This window comes from Apaloderma vittatum, unplaced genomic scaffold (genome assembly GCF_000703405.1).
Source record: "Apaloderma vittatum isolate BGI_N311 unplaced genomic scaffold, ASM70340v1 scaffold15832, whole genome shotgun sequence".
NCBI classification, from domain to species: domain Eukaryota; kingdom Metazoa; phylum Chordata; class Aves; order Trogoniformes; family Trogonidae; genus Apaloderma; species Apaloderma vittatum.
In genome coordinates, this window is record NW_009704369.1 from 16995 (window position 1) to 30525 (window position 13531).

Genomic DNA, 13531 nt, shown 5'->3' on the forward strand with positions numbered 1-13531 from the left:
TGCCCATGATAGTAACAACTGAGTGATATCCCTCTCCTTATCTTGACCCACAAGCCTTTTGTTATATTTTCTCTCCCATGTCCAGCTGAGGGGAGCAATAGAGCAGCTTTGGTGGGCACATCGTATCTGGCCAGGGTCAACCCAGCAGAGATGTTTATTCCTGCAGTAACCCTTGTGTTGTGATCCATACTGCTATTCTTGCACGAAACACATTAACTTGACAGACTTTAAAGGCTATTTCAAAGTTCACATATATCTTGCAACCCAATATATAATTTTAAAAGAAGAACATTTCTGTCCATTGAAAATATGACTTGCAGACAAAATTATTTTAGCTTAAATGTGTATGTACTTCTTCCCTAAAGGACCTACAATTGTCATTGTGGGAATAGTACATAGCTACTGCTTCCCACTTAGAGATGTAACCTAGTAGCTGATCAGAGCAATAACAAACATGAAAAGATCCTTCTAAGCGTTGAGAAAAATCCTCTGTTTGTATGTGTGTTTAAAATTAAAATGCATGGAGCTTTCCAGATCAGTCAAGACTGTAAAAGCTGGCAAGTTCAAAAGTTCTTAATTTAGTAGAATTTGCTAGTTTTAGGTAATCCTTTAGGTACCTAGCAACAGCACAAAGGGAATATAACTCTCGGAGGCTTAAGTTCACGGTCTAAAGAAGAGGGAAAATTTCAAATATGCAAGAAATCATGAGGACATTGTGACAGCAGCGTGTCTAGAGGGTCAGTGTAGTTAGTCCAAAATAGAAGATGCATGTCTTTGCTATACAATTTACACAATAACACATTCTCAAATAAAGATCTCCATCATCACTCATCTCCATCTTTCCTGCTATCCTCAGCACCAGCCTATCTGCATCACAATCTTACGTACCATAGTCCAAATTCCAAACTTCTCAACATGCTTGATAGTATATATACTTTCCAAAAGTCTCCCTTACAACATTTATGATATATTTTATGTTGTATTAGATATAGCCAACCAGTAGCCTGCAGGTACCTCCAATAGAAAGGGTTCTAGTGCTGAGCCAATTAAATTTCTGTGGACAAAAGGCAGCTGCATGAATGTGAAGGAGAGGGGACTGTAGCACAAGAATCCTTGCAAGCTTTGTGTTTATACTTCCTTCCTTGTCAAGTAATTCTCCAGTTGTTCCCTATTTTTCTCCCTTTTGAAAAGTATTTATTATTTATTCTTTCCTGTTTTGAACAAAATAGGACAAAAAATTGTTGTGATTTATGCTTTTCATTTATGTTTCCTACTCCTCAGCATCTGGAGTTTGTAGGAGTAACCCTTCAGGGAACCTTCCACACTTTGGCAAACATCCAATATCTAAAACTAATTAACATTGTCCCATATAAAAGTCTCTCATACTATCACTCAACAAGCATCCTCTCCTACAGATACACTTCCCAGATCCTATAGCTTGTCATTTTTCTAGACAAATCTATGTCCTGAATTTTAATTGTCATAACACTTAATGTTCTGGGTAGTAAGTCATTCTGAGGTAAAGATGTGCTGCACTTAGTGATGATAAAAATCTCACTGTTGTTTCCTACACCTTGTAGTTGACTCTTAAAAAAAAGAGTGAATTGAAAATCAAAATAAAAATATAGGATATTTATCAGAGAGGTTGAATACTTTTAGTATCTTAAGCACTACTGATAGTAAATTTTGTATACAGAGGAAATCCAACTGAGGGGAATATTATCCCCACAAGCATTCTTCTGTATTCTTCTGTAATTTTCGATGTGTCTGCCAAATTGTACTTATTTGCCTATACCCTTCTTTGTAAGGTTATAGTCTCTTCATATTAAAACAACAATTATTTTAATCAAAGTCTAAATATAATTCTTGCTCTGATCTTGAAAATTGCAGTGAGATTGATAATGTACTAAATTCACCTTTCAAAGGAAACATGCAGTTACTTTTATTGCACAGCTAAGTGTTATCTCCTCTCAACTCCAAAATCTTGCAAGAAAAGATTGTGTTAAATTTTATCGGGCTCTTTGATTTAGAAATTGTCCCAGAAATTCCTTGCAGATTTTTCATATAGGTAAAAACCTTCCTATTCAGCAAACATTTCGTAAAGAGACAATTTGAAAGTATCTAGGTCACAGTTTGGTTTCCAGCGTGACCAATAGGCTATATCTTAACTATATCCTTCTGTTACAAGTGCTATTCAGATTCCAGCAATAAGTCTTTCAAGAGAGATTTTTTCCATTTATCAGAGTAGTATTTTTACCTCAGGAAGAAAGAAAAATACTTTAATCTACTTTGCTGATTTCCAGTTATACAGATGTCTTGAGCTTTATTTTTATGTACAAAAAAAAAAGAAAAAGAAAAAAGAACAAAACTCAAAAGCTAAGTGAGGAACTCTAACATTTGAATCAGTTGCTAGAGATTTCTCAAAAACATGATCAGAAACATTTTTTTTGTGTGAAACCAAGCTTTGGGTTTGTTCAGCTACATTTCTTTAATTGAGTAAAACATCTGGCTTTCGATTATGTGCAAACTTTAACAGTTACACAGAATAAAAACTTGGCTTAGCTTTAGAATAAAGAAACTGAAAAAAGATTCCTTCTCAAATCACTGGATTCAGCAATCAATGGATTCAGACCACTCACAAGTGAACTTCACACAATGTTCCTGTCTCATTGTAGATGGTGGCAAATTGTCCTGTATATTTGATTAGGTTTGACTGAGGTAAATATTCGAGGTTGTTTTGTTTTTTTTTCTAGTAGTTTCAAACTGCATGAAGCATCTGGCTCCAGCATGATAAGGAGCTGACCTCAGGATTATACTATTATCTGCAAAAAAGAGGAAAAAGAGCAAACGTCAAAGTAATTGCTTCTAAAAAGAAAAAATAGCTACTGAATCCATTTATAAAGAAATAATTAATAATTTGCTCAATGGAAAAGTTCTCACTAGGCAAAACTGATTTGGCCAAATGTATTTACTTTGAAATCACTGTGTATAAGCATGGAAAATACGGTAAGGTAAGTGAGACAAGTTTGACCTGTTTTTTTTCTTATGGAACACCAGTATTTCCTGAATTCTCATATATGAAGAATTTAACTGATTCTACAATATTTTTTCAGCTTATTTATATTGTGAAGTGATTGATGAAAGCCCTGTGAGTAGGTGATCAGCATCAAATTCAAAAGCTGTTTCATTCCAACTATTACAATGTAAACCAAATACATAAGATTTATTAATTGATGTTTCTGGCATGTTGCACCATAATCCCTAGCATTTGGGATGGGGAGAGAATAGAGCAAAAATGAACACAGGTCATATGAACCATACTGTGACATGAAGGGAAATCAGTTCTCTGTTTCTCCACAACTGCAGTCTTGTGGCATTATCATTCGGATATCCTGAAGACAGATGACTCACCATCTCAGTTGACTAAATTCTACAGTCAGATTCAGTGGAACAAAAAAATACCTCAATGCAGAGATCTGGATCGTTGAACTTGTCAGTCTAAGTCTTCTATTTCCTTCAATCTTAAAGATTCAATCTTAAAGATCACCACCAGTAAAATAGTACAAGTAAGAGTACATTCTAAGGTAAACATGTTTAGAAAAATAACTCCTACATTCCTCACTGGAAGACATTGCTCAGAGAGGGTGTGGAATTTCCATACCCTGTCACATAAAATACTTAACTGGAAAGGTATTGAACAAATCCACTGTGGTGTTAGAAGCTGCACGCCACCTTGTAGAGTTTCTCCTAAAAAATGTATTGTTCTTACTAGAAGTTAGTACTTTTGAAGACAAAATCAGATTGTGAAAAAAATGTCTCAACTACCAAAAATGTACTTTTTTAAGAAAACAATTTTACGGAATACTATTTGCAACTGTACCACTGAGGATAACATACTTTATTTGCGCATTAAAACAGACTATTTGTGGTTACAATAATGAGCTTATTTTGGAAAAAAAAAAAAAGAGAAGTAAAAAACCCCATAAAACTGGAGAACCAAATAGCCTGTAGCTTCTTTTCTAAGGAGAATGAGAAAAAAATCCACTCCTCTGGATGAATTATTACCCTGAAAAGTAAATTCTTTTGTAAAACATAAAAGAGAACGTAATCTTTTTCACTTTTATCACATAACAAAACCACACAAAATAATTCAGTTGTTATACCTTGGGCCAAATCAGCATTTAGATACACAACTACAAAGATAACCTTAATTAATTAACTATGCATAATGACTCCCTGAAATTCTAATCTCCACAGCACAGTTAGCTAGATAGTACATATTCAGTGTAATTTAAAAACTGTGTAATGAAGATGTATTTCTAATTGGTAACAAGATTGTTTAATTACAGTCCAGTAAATGTAATTACTTTTCCTGCTTAAGGATAGTCTTCTTACAGTTCAGACATTAATAAAAGCACTCTCATTGTAGTCCTTAGTATTTGTCAATGTAACTGCTCTGAAATCTGGTGTATTACATAGAAAGTCTTTATATAATATAAAAGGAAATAGTAAGCATAACACAATGCTTGTCTATGTGAATTTTAGTACTTTTTAATTATGAATGTATTGTATTAGCATTTTCTAGCTGGTAAGAGAATTAGAACTATGTATTTTTAGTCTGGTAAAATACGTTTTTTATTTGTTCAGGTTTGTTTGGTTTTTTTTAAAGTGCTAGTACAATTTTTCAAGTCTCATCCTTCCACTTCAATGTGTTACAAACACACTTTTCCCATCTTGCTTGTTCTCATCAATACTCCTTTCCTGTGTTTCCAGAGGTCTGTTGTCTGGCTTTATGAAAAATAAAACACACACAAAAACCACTGGACAAAAAAACAGGGGAAAGTATGCATACGATCAAAGGAATGATTTTTTAAATTAGACTATTGAAATTGCAAAACTCCAGCCATTATTGCTCAAATTATCTTGATTTGCATGTGCAGCTACAGTAGTTGATGGCTGGCACTAGGCACCTCACTGTGCACCCACTACAGAAGGGACCTCAGTTTGGGACAAAGAGGAGTCACATTTTGTGACATGAGAGTGGCCTTAGCACTTCAGACTAAAGCTGCCCCTAGTCTGACATCCAGAGAATACCCAAGGAGTAGTAAGAGCCAGATAAACATATTTGATGTACACCCCAAGTACTCTCCTGATTGAACAGGAGAAGCAAATGTAAACGGATTTCAAACCTAACTCAGAAGTCAAATGCCAGAGAGGATCAGGATAGTCATCAAGCTGTGTTTCATTTCAGTAGAAAATTAACCACCACTCGCAAAGTACCATTGCTCACAAGCCCTCACTGGGAACATCCACCACCATACAAGTGGTCGCATTCTTAAATACTGTGGCCTCTCACTGATGTTACTAATGCACCAGCTAAGAATAGCTGTTTTCAGCAGCACAAAGAGAAATGGCAAGAACCTAATATACCAACTCTGTTGCCCATTTCAATACATACAGAAACTTTATCTATACTTGCATCCATCGGTATCTTTTCTTCCTGGTCTTCATATAGGGCTATCAGGACCCATCTTCCACATTCTCCTAATCCCTCTTAGTTACATACTACAGAAAAAAAGTCGACAACCTAAGCATTCACATTATAGATACAAGCAATGATAGTGCACACATATAAAAACATATAGCATCGAACAAACTTGAGAAGCATTAAATGTATAAAATCCATCAATTTTCAATCTCTTCAGAGAGTTGACTTCTTTTGCCTAAGCAGCTACTGAAAATTCATTCTATTTCTACGCTGAGTTACTGAACCACCTGGAGGAGTCCGTACAGTTAACTACTTCAACTACATTTCATTAAAACCACAGGAAAAACTCACTCCTTATGTCCTGGTTTGAGAGCATCAGGATAAAAACTTCCTAGGGCTGCGTGGACCACAGGGTGATCACAATGGGGGAAGGGGGGCAGTTGTGCCTATGGGAAGATGAGGATGGATCAGGTGACCCAAACAGACCAATCACAGTGTTCAGTATATAAGGGCCCCTAAAGAGAGCCCTGGGACATTCAGTATCTGCTGTGCTGGGAGGATTGCCAGGGGCATTTTTTCAGCTCTCCCTGCACTGCTGGTGTTCCTGCCTCCTCTTAAATCAGGACAACCCACCTCTTATTCCTTTCCATGTGCTCCTGTAGCTATATACAATAAAGGTTACAAGAAAAACCATTTACATTATGCAATTTGAACACCTTATCACTACCAAAAATACTTTCCAGAGACTGGATTATTTTTTTGTCAATATACCTCAAACTAAGCTAAGATGAGCATCAGTTTTGGAGTTTAGGGGAATGCCATGGAACCTTGAATCAAATGAAGCTTTGAGATCTCTCCAGACTATTTTTTGTTAAACTCACATTCCAGAGAGACCAAAGAGTCTTTAAGCTCCAGACTCATGTTTTCTTTTGTAGAAACTAGAATACAAGCATCTCAAGTAGAGGAAGACCCGAATCCATTATGTAGGAAAAAATAGCAATAAAAGAATATGTTGATAAATTTTCTCCTTGTCTACTGCAACAATGAAGAGTATTAGTCAAACTCAGTGACTTTTAGGACCACTGTAATCTCCACACAACTACCTGTGGGTTTCTAGGAAGACTGTCTTTCTCTGCCACTTCTGTGACAGGACAGTATTCGTCATTTTTTGGGGTTTTTTTTTTGACTAGGAAATAAAACCTGTTATACTTCTACATATTTTGTCATTTAAGATGCATTTTTATTCTTTTCTTTCTTTTCTTGGTGTTGATATGTGGGATTTTCAAAACTCATGCAGAAGCTTATCTTAGAAATGGCTAATGTATGAGTAATTCCTTCAAAGTATTATAAAGCCTTGAATGGTACTGGTATGAGACTTGATCAGGCTATTCCTTTTTTCTCCATTTGCTATTCTCCAGTCACATCCCTTAGAGGCAGAGTTTTCAGAAAGCCTTCCACTACTGCAACACACACTGCTTATTTAGTATTTGTGAATAGAGATGATGTATTTCCAACACAAATACATAGAAGTCTTGGAGGTATGTTAGCTCATCAGTCAGGTCATTTTCATTTCTCTGCCTTTGGTCCAAATACCTATGCATTGCACTGGCATTCAGTATCAGATTTCTTACCAAATGCTGAGGGAAAGCATCCCATTTACTGTTTTACTTTTACAACTATCTTTCACTTCTGTGGATAAAGAATACTTGCTAATTTGATTTCTTTTGATTTGCAAGTCCTAACATAGGTTCCATTTTTATCATTCTGCTATATCCTTAAAATCTCAATTACTACTCCAGTGCCTTGTCCCTACAAGCAATTTTCTTACTGATTAATGGTATAATCTATCAGTTGTAAACTCCCTGGTTATTCCCAATCCCATTATTTTCTGCTGGCTATCCATTCCATTTCATCTGTAATCTATCCTTATGTTTTTTGTCCCCATTCTGTGTTACAAGAAATTTTGAAACAAACACCTTAATGAAATCGAAAGCTTCTTGCAGAGATCATTCTCTATTCCATGATAGAGGAGATTCTTTGGGAAATCTGCAGGTAATTAACAGTGATGTTTTCTGAGTGCTAAATCAAAGCATTCTATATGAAAGTGCCTGTATTTTCTGAGTATGTTATTTATCACATTTCTTCAACCAGTGAAGGATAAACCTGTCTTGAAAGATACAAATTCTGCAATAACTGAAGTTTTGTCAGCAGGTTTATTGAGTTTCCTAGAGACTAGGAGACAAACTTTAATGCCTCCTCTTGACTAAGACAGACACTCATAAAACAGTCACTTCTCTAGTAATTTGGCAAACTCTCTGGCAAGGTCCACTGAAGCACATGAAGGACAAAAGTATAATGCACAATATTGCTTTCTTTGCACTTTAAAAAGTCTCCTGTAATTTCCCAGTGGGAAATCCCTTCAGATAGTTTGAGACACTTTCTAATGACTCTTACATTCCACATCAGAGTTGCATTCATTATTTGTTTTTCAGCATAGTGTATTTTCAGAAAAATACCAGCATATGTTTAACCTTTTGTTTGGCATAACTGGAAAATATTACCTTCTTTGTCCAAATACACGTAGAAAATAACATTATAACAGAAATACATCACAAAGTTCAGGTAAAGATGAGAACATGGCCTGCTGTAAATTTCATCCAAGGAACACACCACCTGCTGCATATAAGGCCTAATTTTTCATAGAAGCATGTGTTGTTATGTGTTAATGTGAAACACGAGACACAGAAAACTTAAGATGTCAGGCCAACAGGTTGTCTCATGTAATGATAGATGAAAGTTAGAGAAAATTCTGCGTGCTAAATAATATTCCTCTCAAAACATGGTTTAACTCAGCAACTGTAAACAAAAATAGTGTAGACATACACAGACTTTCAAAAACACATTTCTATTTAATGCCATCTCAGTCCCTGAGGAGCAAACCTGCTCTTTCAACAGTACTTTTGCCAACTTCAAGCACAATTCAATCCCCAGTGAAACTTACTGGCATAATGGAATGTCATCTTTGATGATGCATGTTCCTCCATTTTTGCAGTATTCTTCAGGACAAACTGAAACATAAAAGTAAAACTTATAATTTAAATTCCTCCCCCTTGTTATTACATGTGTCATTGCCTGATTTTCAAAATAGCAGATCATTCACACCTGTCATTTTGGGGCTTAGCACTTCCAAAAACTCTTCCTTCAGACCTTGCCTTCATGATAAAAACGCCAAGTCATAAATACATTATAGTCAATGGGCTCCTCTTGAGCTTATAGAATTCATGGTATTGCACTTGAACAAGCTTCTATTTTTTTTTCAAGTCAGAGTTTCATTTGACTCTAGAAATTGAGCTTTTGCCACTTACTCAATTTTCAAACAAACAGGAATATATTAAATGATTCTGTGATTCTATGATTTTGTGAAATAAGAGCCAAAAGAAGTGATCTTATGTTTAGTTAGTACCTAGATCTACTTTATTATTAATAGCTTTCATATCAGGGTGATGAACAGACACTTACTCCTGTGCCACCAACTTTATTAAAGATATCTGGAATTTTAACACTTAGAAACACATTACCACAAGAACTCGAGAAATAAGCATTGAAAAGACTGAAGGTGTTTAAGTAGAGGGGGATGTCAGTGATATACTATTATCAGCTTTTTACATCCTTTAACATGGATTTCAAAATCATCACATTTACTTTTACGGAAGTTTAGCTTTAAATCCCTACAGCAAGAAAAACTCAATATCAAAACTAAACCTCTCAATCTTCTTTAGTAAGGAAATAACTAGTAAAATGCAAATTAGACCTAAAGAATTTTGGATACATGCCACACAAAACTGTCTGCTGAGACATATAAACAGTGCTATTCAGTGTGGACACCTCCAGTTTTAAGAAGAAATTTTGGAAAGTAAATACTTCCTTAAAAGATCTGCTTTCTGACAGCATAGCGGAATATTTGTAATTTACTGTCATGCTAGTCTACTAGTTTATATTCTGTACTCTATATTGAACTAATTTCTGAATATATTAATTTTTATTTAAAATACATCTTACAAATCAAATTTACCAAGTAGTGTTCTCTCTGCATTGTAAAATTGGCAATGTTAAAGTATGATTTACTTTTTCATATTAAAAAAAAAGTATAGCGTACATATATAATGAACACAATACTTGTGGGCATGTTTCACTCCCAGAGAAACCAGTAGATGCCTCCTACCAAGAACTGAATGTAAAACTTTTAGTTTGTGAATAAATATTTAACATGTTGCAATGCATTATAGTACTACAAATCATACTATATGTTGTGAACTTGATCACATAACTCCTAATAAATTATAAAACCAGAGTTAAATTCTCAGCTCATGAAACTTCACCAAAGTTGGGAGAGTACTGTTAACACAAAACTGGCCCAGAGTTTTAAACTTTTTTGTGGAAGAACTGCAGTAACTTTCTGGCACTGAAGGGGATACTTCGAATTTAATTTAATTACTTATATGGGTTTTTTAAATAAAAATCTGATTCAAATTGATGTATGTTATTGTCCTGTTCTTACCTTTCTCCACCATTTAACTACTGAAAACCAAACCTGAATATTGTGGGAAATGCGCTGTGCTAAAACATATGCAGTATATTTTGTTTTATTTTCCAACCTTCATTTGTGTTGCACTTGAAAAATAAAAAAAAACAGACATAAAATCCTGTTAACTCAGAAATGTGGGTTAACTTAAGTGGGTTACTCATTCGGCTGACAGCCTTAGTAATATACTACAAAGGTTGTGTGTTTTTTTAAAACAACACTGTGAAGATGTTAACTAAATATGTTATTTTCCATCATTTTCGCACTATTTTATCTATGTTGTATGTTCATCAGGAAAATTCATGCCTGACATAATTTGATTAAGCAGAGGAAATTCAGTCAAATTAGAGGACTGCCTGAAGAATCAGTAGGAAATTACAGTGCTTTTTTGTTTCAAATGATATTTTTATGCAAAACTAAATACCTGAACAGCTGGACTCGTCAAGGTTGAAATCAATGCAGTCAGTAACGCCATCACAACGCTGGGAGATTGTGATACATTGATTAGTTGACGCACATAACAAAGAACCATTGAAACAATCTTTAATGGCTGAAACGAAAAGTAACACAATAGTTATTATGAGCTATATTTCTTTTTCTCACAGTTAAAAAGCTATCAGAAAACTTGACTTGTACTGTAGTGTATAAACTTGTGTCTGTGTGACTTCAAGAAGCTTTCATCCTCAAAGACATACAGCTTTGCTATGAGTAGAAAAATAAGTAAACAAACAGAGCACAGATGTTACAGAAGCTGAATTTTCCCATAACTGTGAACGAGGAGGGCGTATTTACTTAGAACATTGACAGAGTGAGATACAAAACCTCAATGAAAACCCATAAAAAGATATCACAAAACATATTCAACTCTCATTCATAACCTAGGTTTAAAACGATGGAATTAATTTTTAAACATAAAGAAAAAAGTTGGCGATATATAGTTTTCTTCCATTATGAGAAACCAAATACTAAGACATAGTGAACATATCTTACAACACTTAACAGGGAGTGCCTCCTGGGGCAGACACAGGCGGCAGGCCTGACTGAAGAAGGTGTGCCCAGGTTGAGGACCTCCTGTAACAAGTGGCTGAGAGGTGGACTCATGCAAACCTCATCAAGTTCAACAAGGCCAAGTGCAAGGTCTTGCACACAGGTCAGGGCAATTCAAAGCACAGATACAATCCGAGTGATGAGTGGATTGACAGTAGCCCTGCAGAGAAAGGCTTGTGGGTGCTAGTGGATAAAAACTGAACAGGAGCTGGCAATTTTCTCCAGCAGCCCAAAAAGCCATTCAACATCCTGGGCTACACCAAGAGAAGCATGGCCAGGAGGTCAGGGGAGGTGATTCTCCTCTGCTCTGCTCAGCTCTTGTGAGACCTCACTTTCAGTACTGTGTCCATCTCTGGGGCCCCCAATATAAGACACTGATGTGCTCAAGTCGGTCCAGAGGAGGGCAGTGAAGATGATCAGGGGGTTGAAGCAGCTTCCCTATGAGGACAGGCTGAGAAATTTGGAGTTGTTTATCCTGGAGAAGAGAGAGTCCTGGGGAGACCTTTTAGTGGCCTTCCAACACTTAAAAGGGGCCTACAGGAAAGATGGGAAGGGACTCTTCACCAGGAAGAGTAGTGATAGGACATTACTGTGTGGGTGGTGAAGCACTGGAACAGGTTGCCCAGAGAAGCTGTGGATGCCTCATCCCTGGAAGTGTCCAAGGCCAGGCTGGATGGGGCTTTGAGCAACCTGGGCTAGTGGGAGGTGTCCTTGCCATGGCAGGGGGGTTGGAACTAGCTTGTCTTTAAGGTCCTTTCCAATCAAAACCACTCTATTCTGAAAAATCCAAACTTCTTTATTAGTGGGCTTGGAGTTACATTTTCTATATTTGACCAGAAGAATTATGAGGGGTAAATCTTTCTGGAATGATGTAAGCCTTCAAGTACTGAATTATTCTTGAGTCACTGATGCACCCTATCTATCTGATGGTCCTGCAGGCTCCTGTAGGCTATAACATCATGTTTTCATTTTATCTCACACAACATTCCCTTAAACTACATTAAATTACTGTTTTTGAGGTTTTTTTTTTGTTTAGGTAATTTAAGCTGAATTCTGTCACCATAACACTAATGCAAATCAGAGGGGACTCTTCCGACCCCATCAAAGTTAGATATATTCACATCAGTTTGTGACTTTAGAGTGGAACAAAGAATCTGGAAACATTGAAAAAAAATCTGCTTCTTCTAAATTTCTGAATCTAAATTTCATAACACGTTCCTTCTCCTGGGTTCAACTTCCAGTGTACACAGCAATAAGCCTCCCAGGCTGGATGGAGAATATATTTGTTCCACTCTTTAACTATAATTTAAATCACTGGTCTATACAGACTGCAAGAATATGCTAAATTTAAGATACTGCAGTTCAATTTAGACCACAATAATGGAGGCAAATCATGCCAGTTTTGATCTTGCCAGTCACCTCGTGCCAGTTTTGATATTTGATAAATGATAATTTGGTAATTGATAATTTTGATATTTGGTATTGGATAATTTGAAATTACTCATGTGAGAAAGGGTTTGTGGGATCAAACCTTTTAATTATATCCACTGACTATTTACTAAATTCTGTAGAAAATCTGTAGAAGAATACTAGCAACTATAAGAAGAAACTTGCTCTTATTTCTGATTTAAAGTTGACTTGATGAGACCTTAAAAGTTCTGGCTGATTTTAAACTATAACTACACTGTTCTGCACATGTTTTTATATCAAAGTCTCTTCAACTGAATGGAGAATTCTTTATACTGAAGAGGAGATTTGCTGGTAGTGACAGCAGGATAAGAGCAACAACAAGAACAAAAATTTCTTTTCCTGCTCTCCATTTCCCTGACCGCTCAGTCTGGCAGAACAGATTGTGGCAGACTGAAAAATCCCAGCAGATTACAACATTACTCCACTTGGCAGCATGTCCTATCATCTATCTCTTACAATTGTCAATTTTTTTTGCCTAGATGTGTGTTTTGAGGATGCTGTAAACTATGTGGATATTGAGGACTACTTCTGGTTTATCATATATATTATGACTACTATAAAGATTCAGTTCCTGAGCTGTAACTTGCATTGAGGGTTGTGGTAAGAACAGAAAGTGTCATTTAGCTGTTTATTATTTCCCCTAGTCCTGGACTTGCTGCTGCACATACCTGAGGATAAAATAAAAGAAATGCTAATTATTTTTGGTTCCTTTTATATCTGTTGATCATCAAGTTGGTTTTGACATGCCTCTTTACCTTGAACAAGCTTATTGCACTGAGATTTTTATACCACTTCCAGAGGGAGCAGTCATTAAAATGGATCTGACTGCTGAATACTTCGCATAGATGCAGCATTTAAGACAGAAAGGACAATGACACCAAGTTATTGGTGCCGAGGTAAAGAATGTTAAGAGCACATTTCATAAATAATGTTTTTTCTCCCAT

The 13531-nt window shown here is 35.9% G+C and overlaps 1 protein-coding gene across 1 annotated transcript in view; it reads right to left on the reverse strand.

Moving 5' to 3' along the window:
* Positions 1-8485: 8485 nt before the first annotated feature.
* Positions 8486-13531, reverse strand: part of LOC104270614 (MAM and LDL-receptor class A domain-containing protein 1-like) — a gene marked incomplete at its 5' end in the record, with an annotated part of 114384 nt that continues 109338 nt past the window's right edge. Inside the window, 2 exons of the mRNA XM_009865025.1 lie at positions 8486-8556; positions 10495-10620. Of these exons, the coding sequence (XP_009863327.1) occupies positions 8486-8556; positions 10495-10620 (197 nt within the window). The remainder of the gene's footprint in view (positions 8557-10494; positions 10621-13531) is intronic.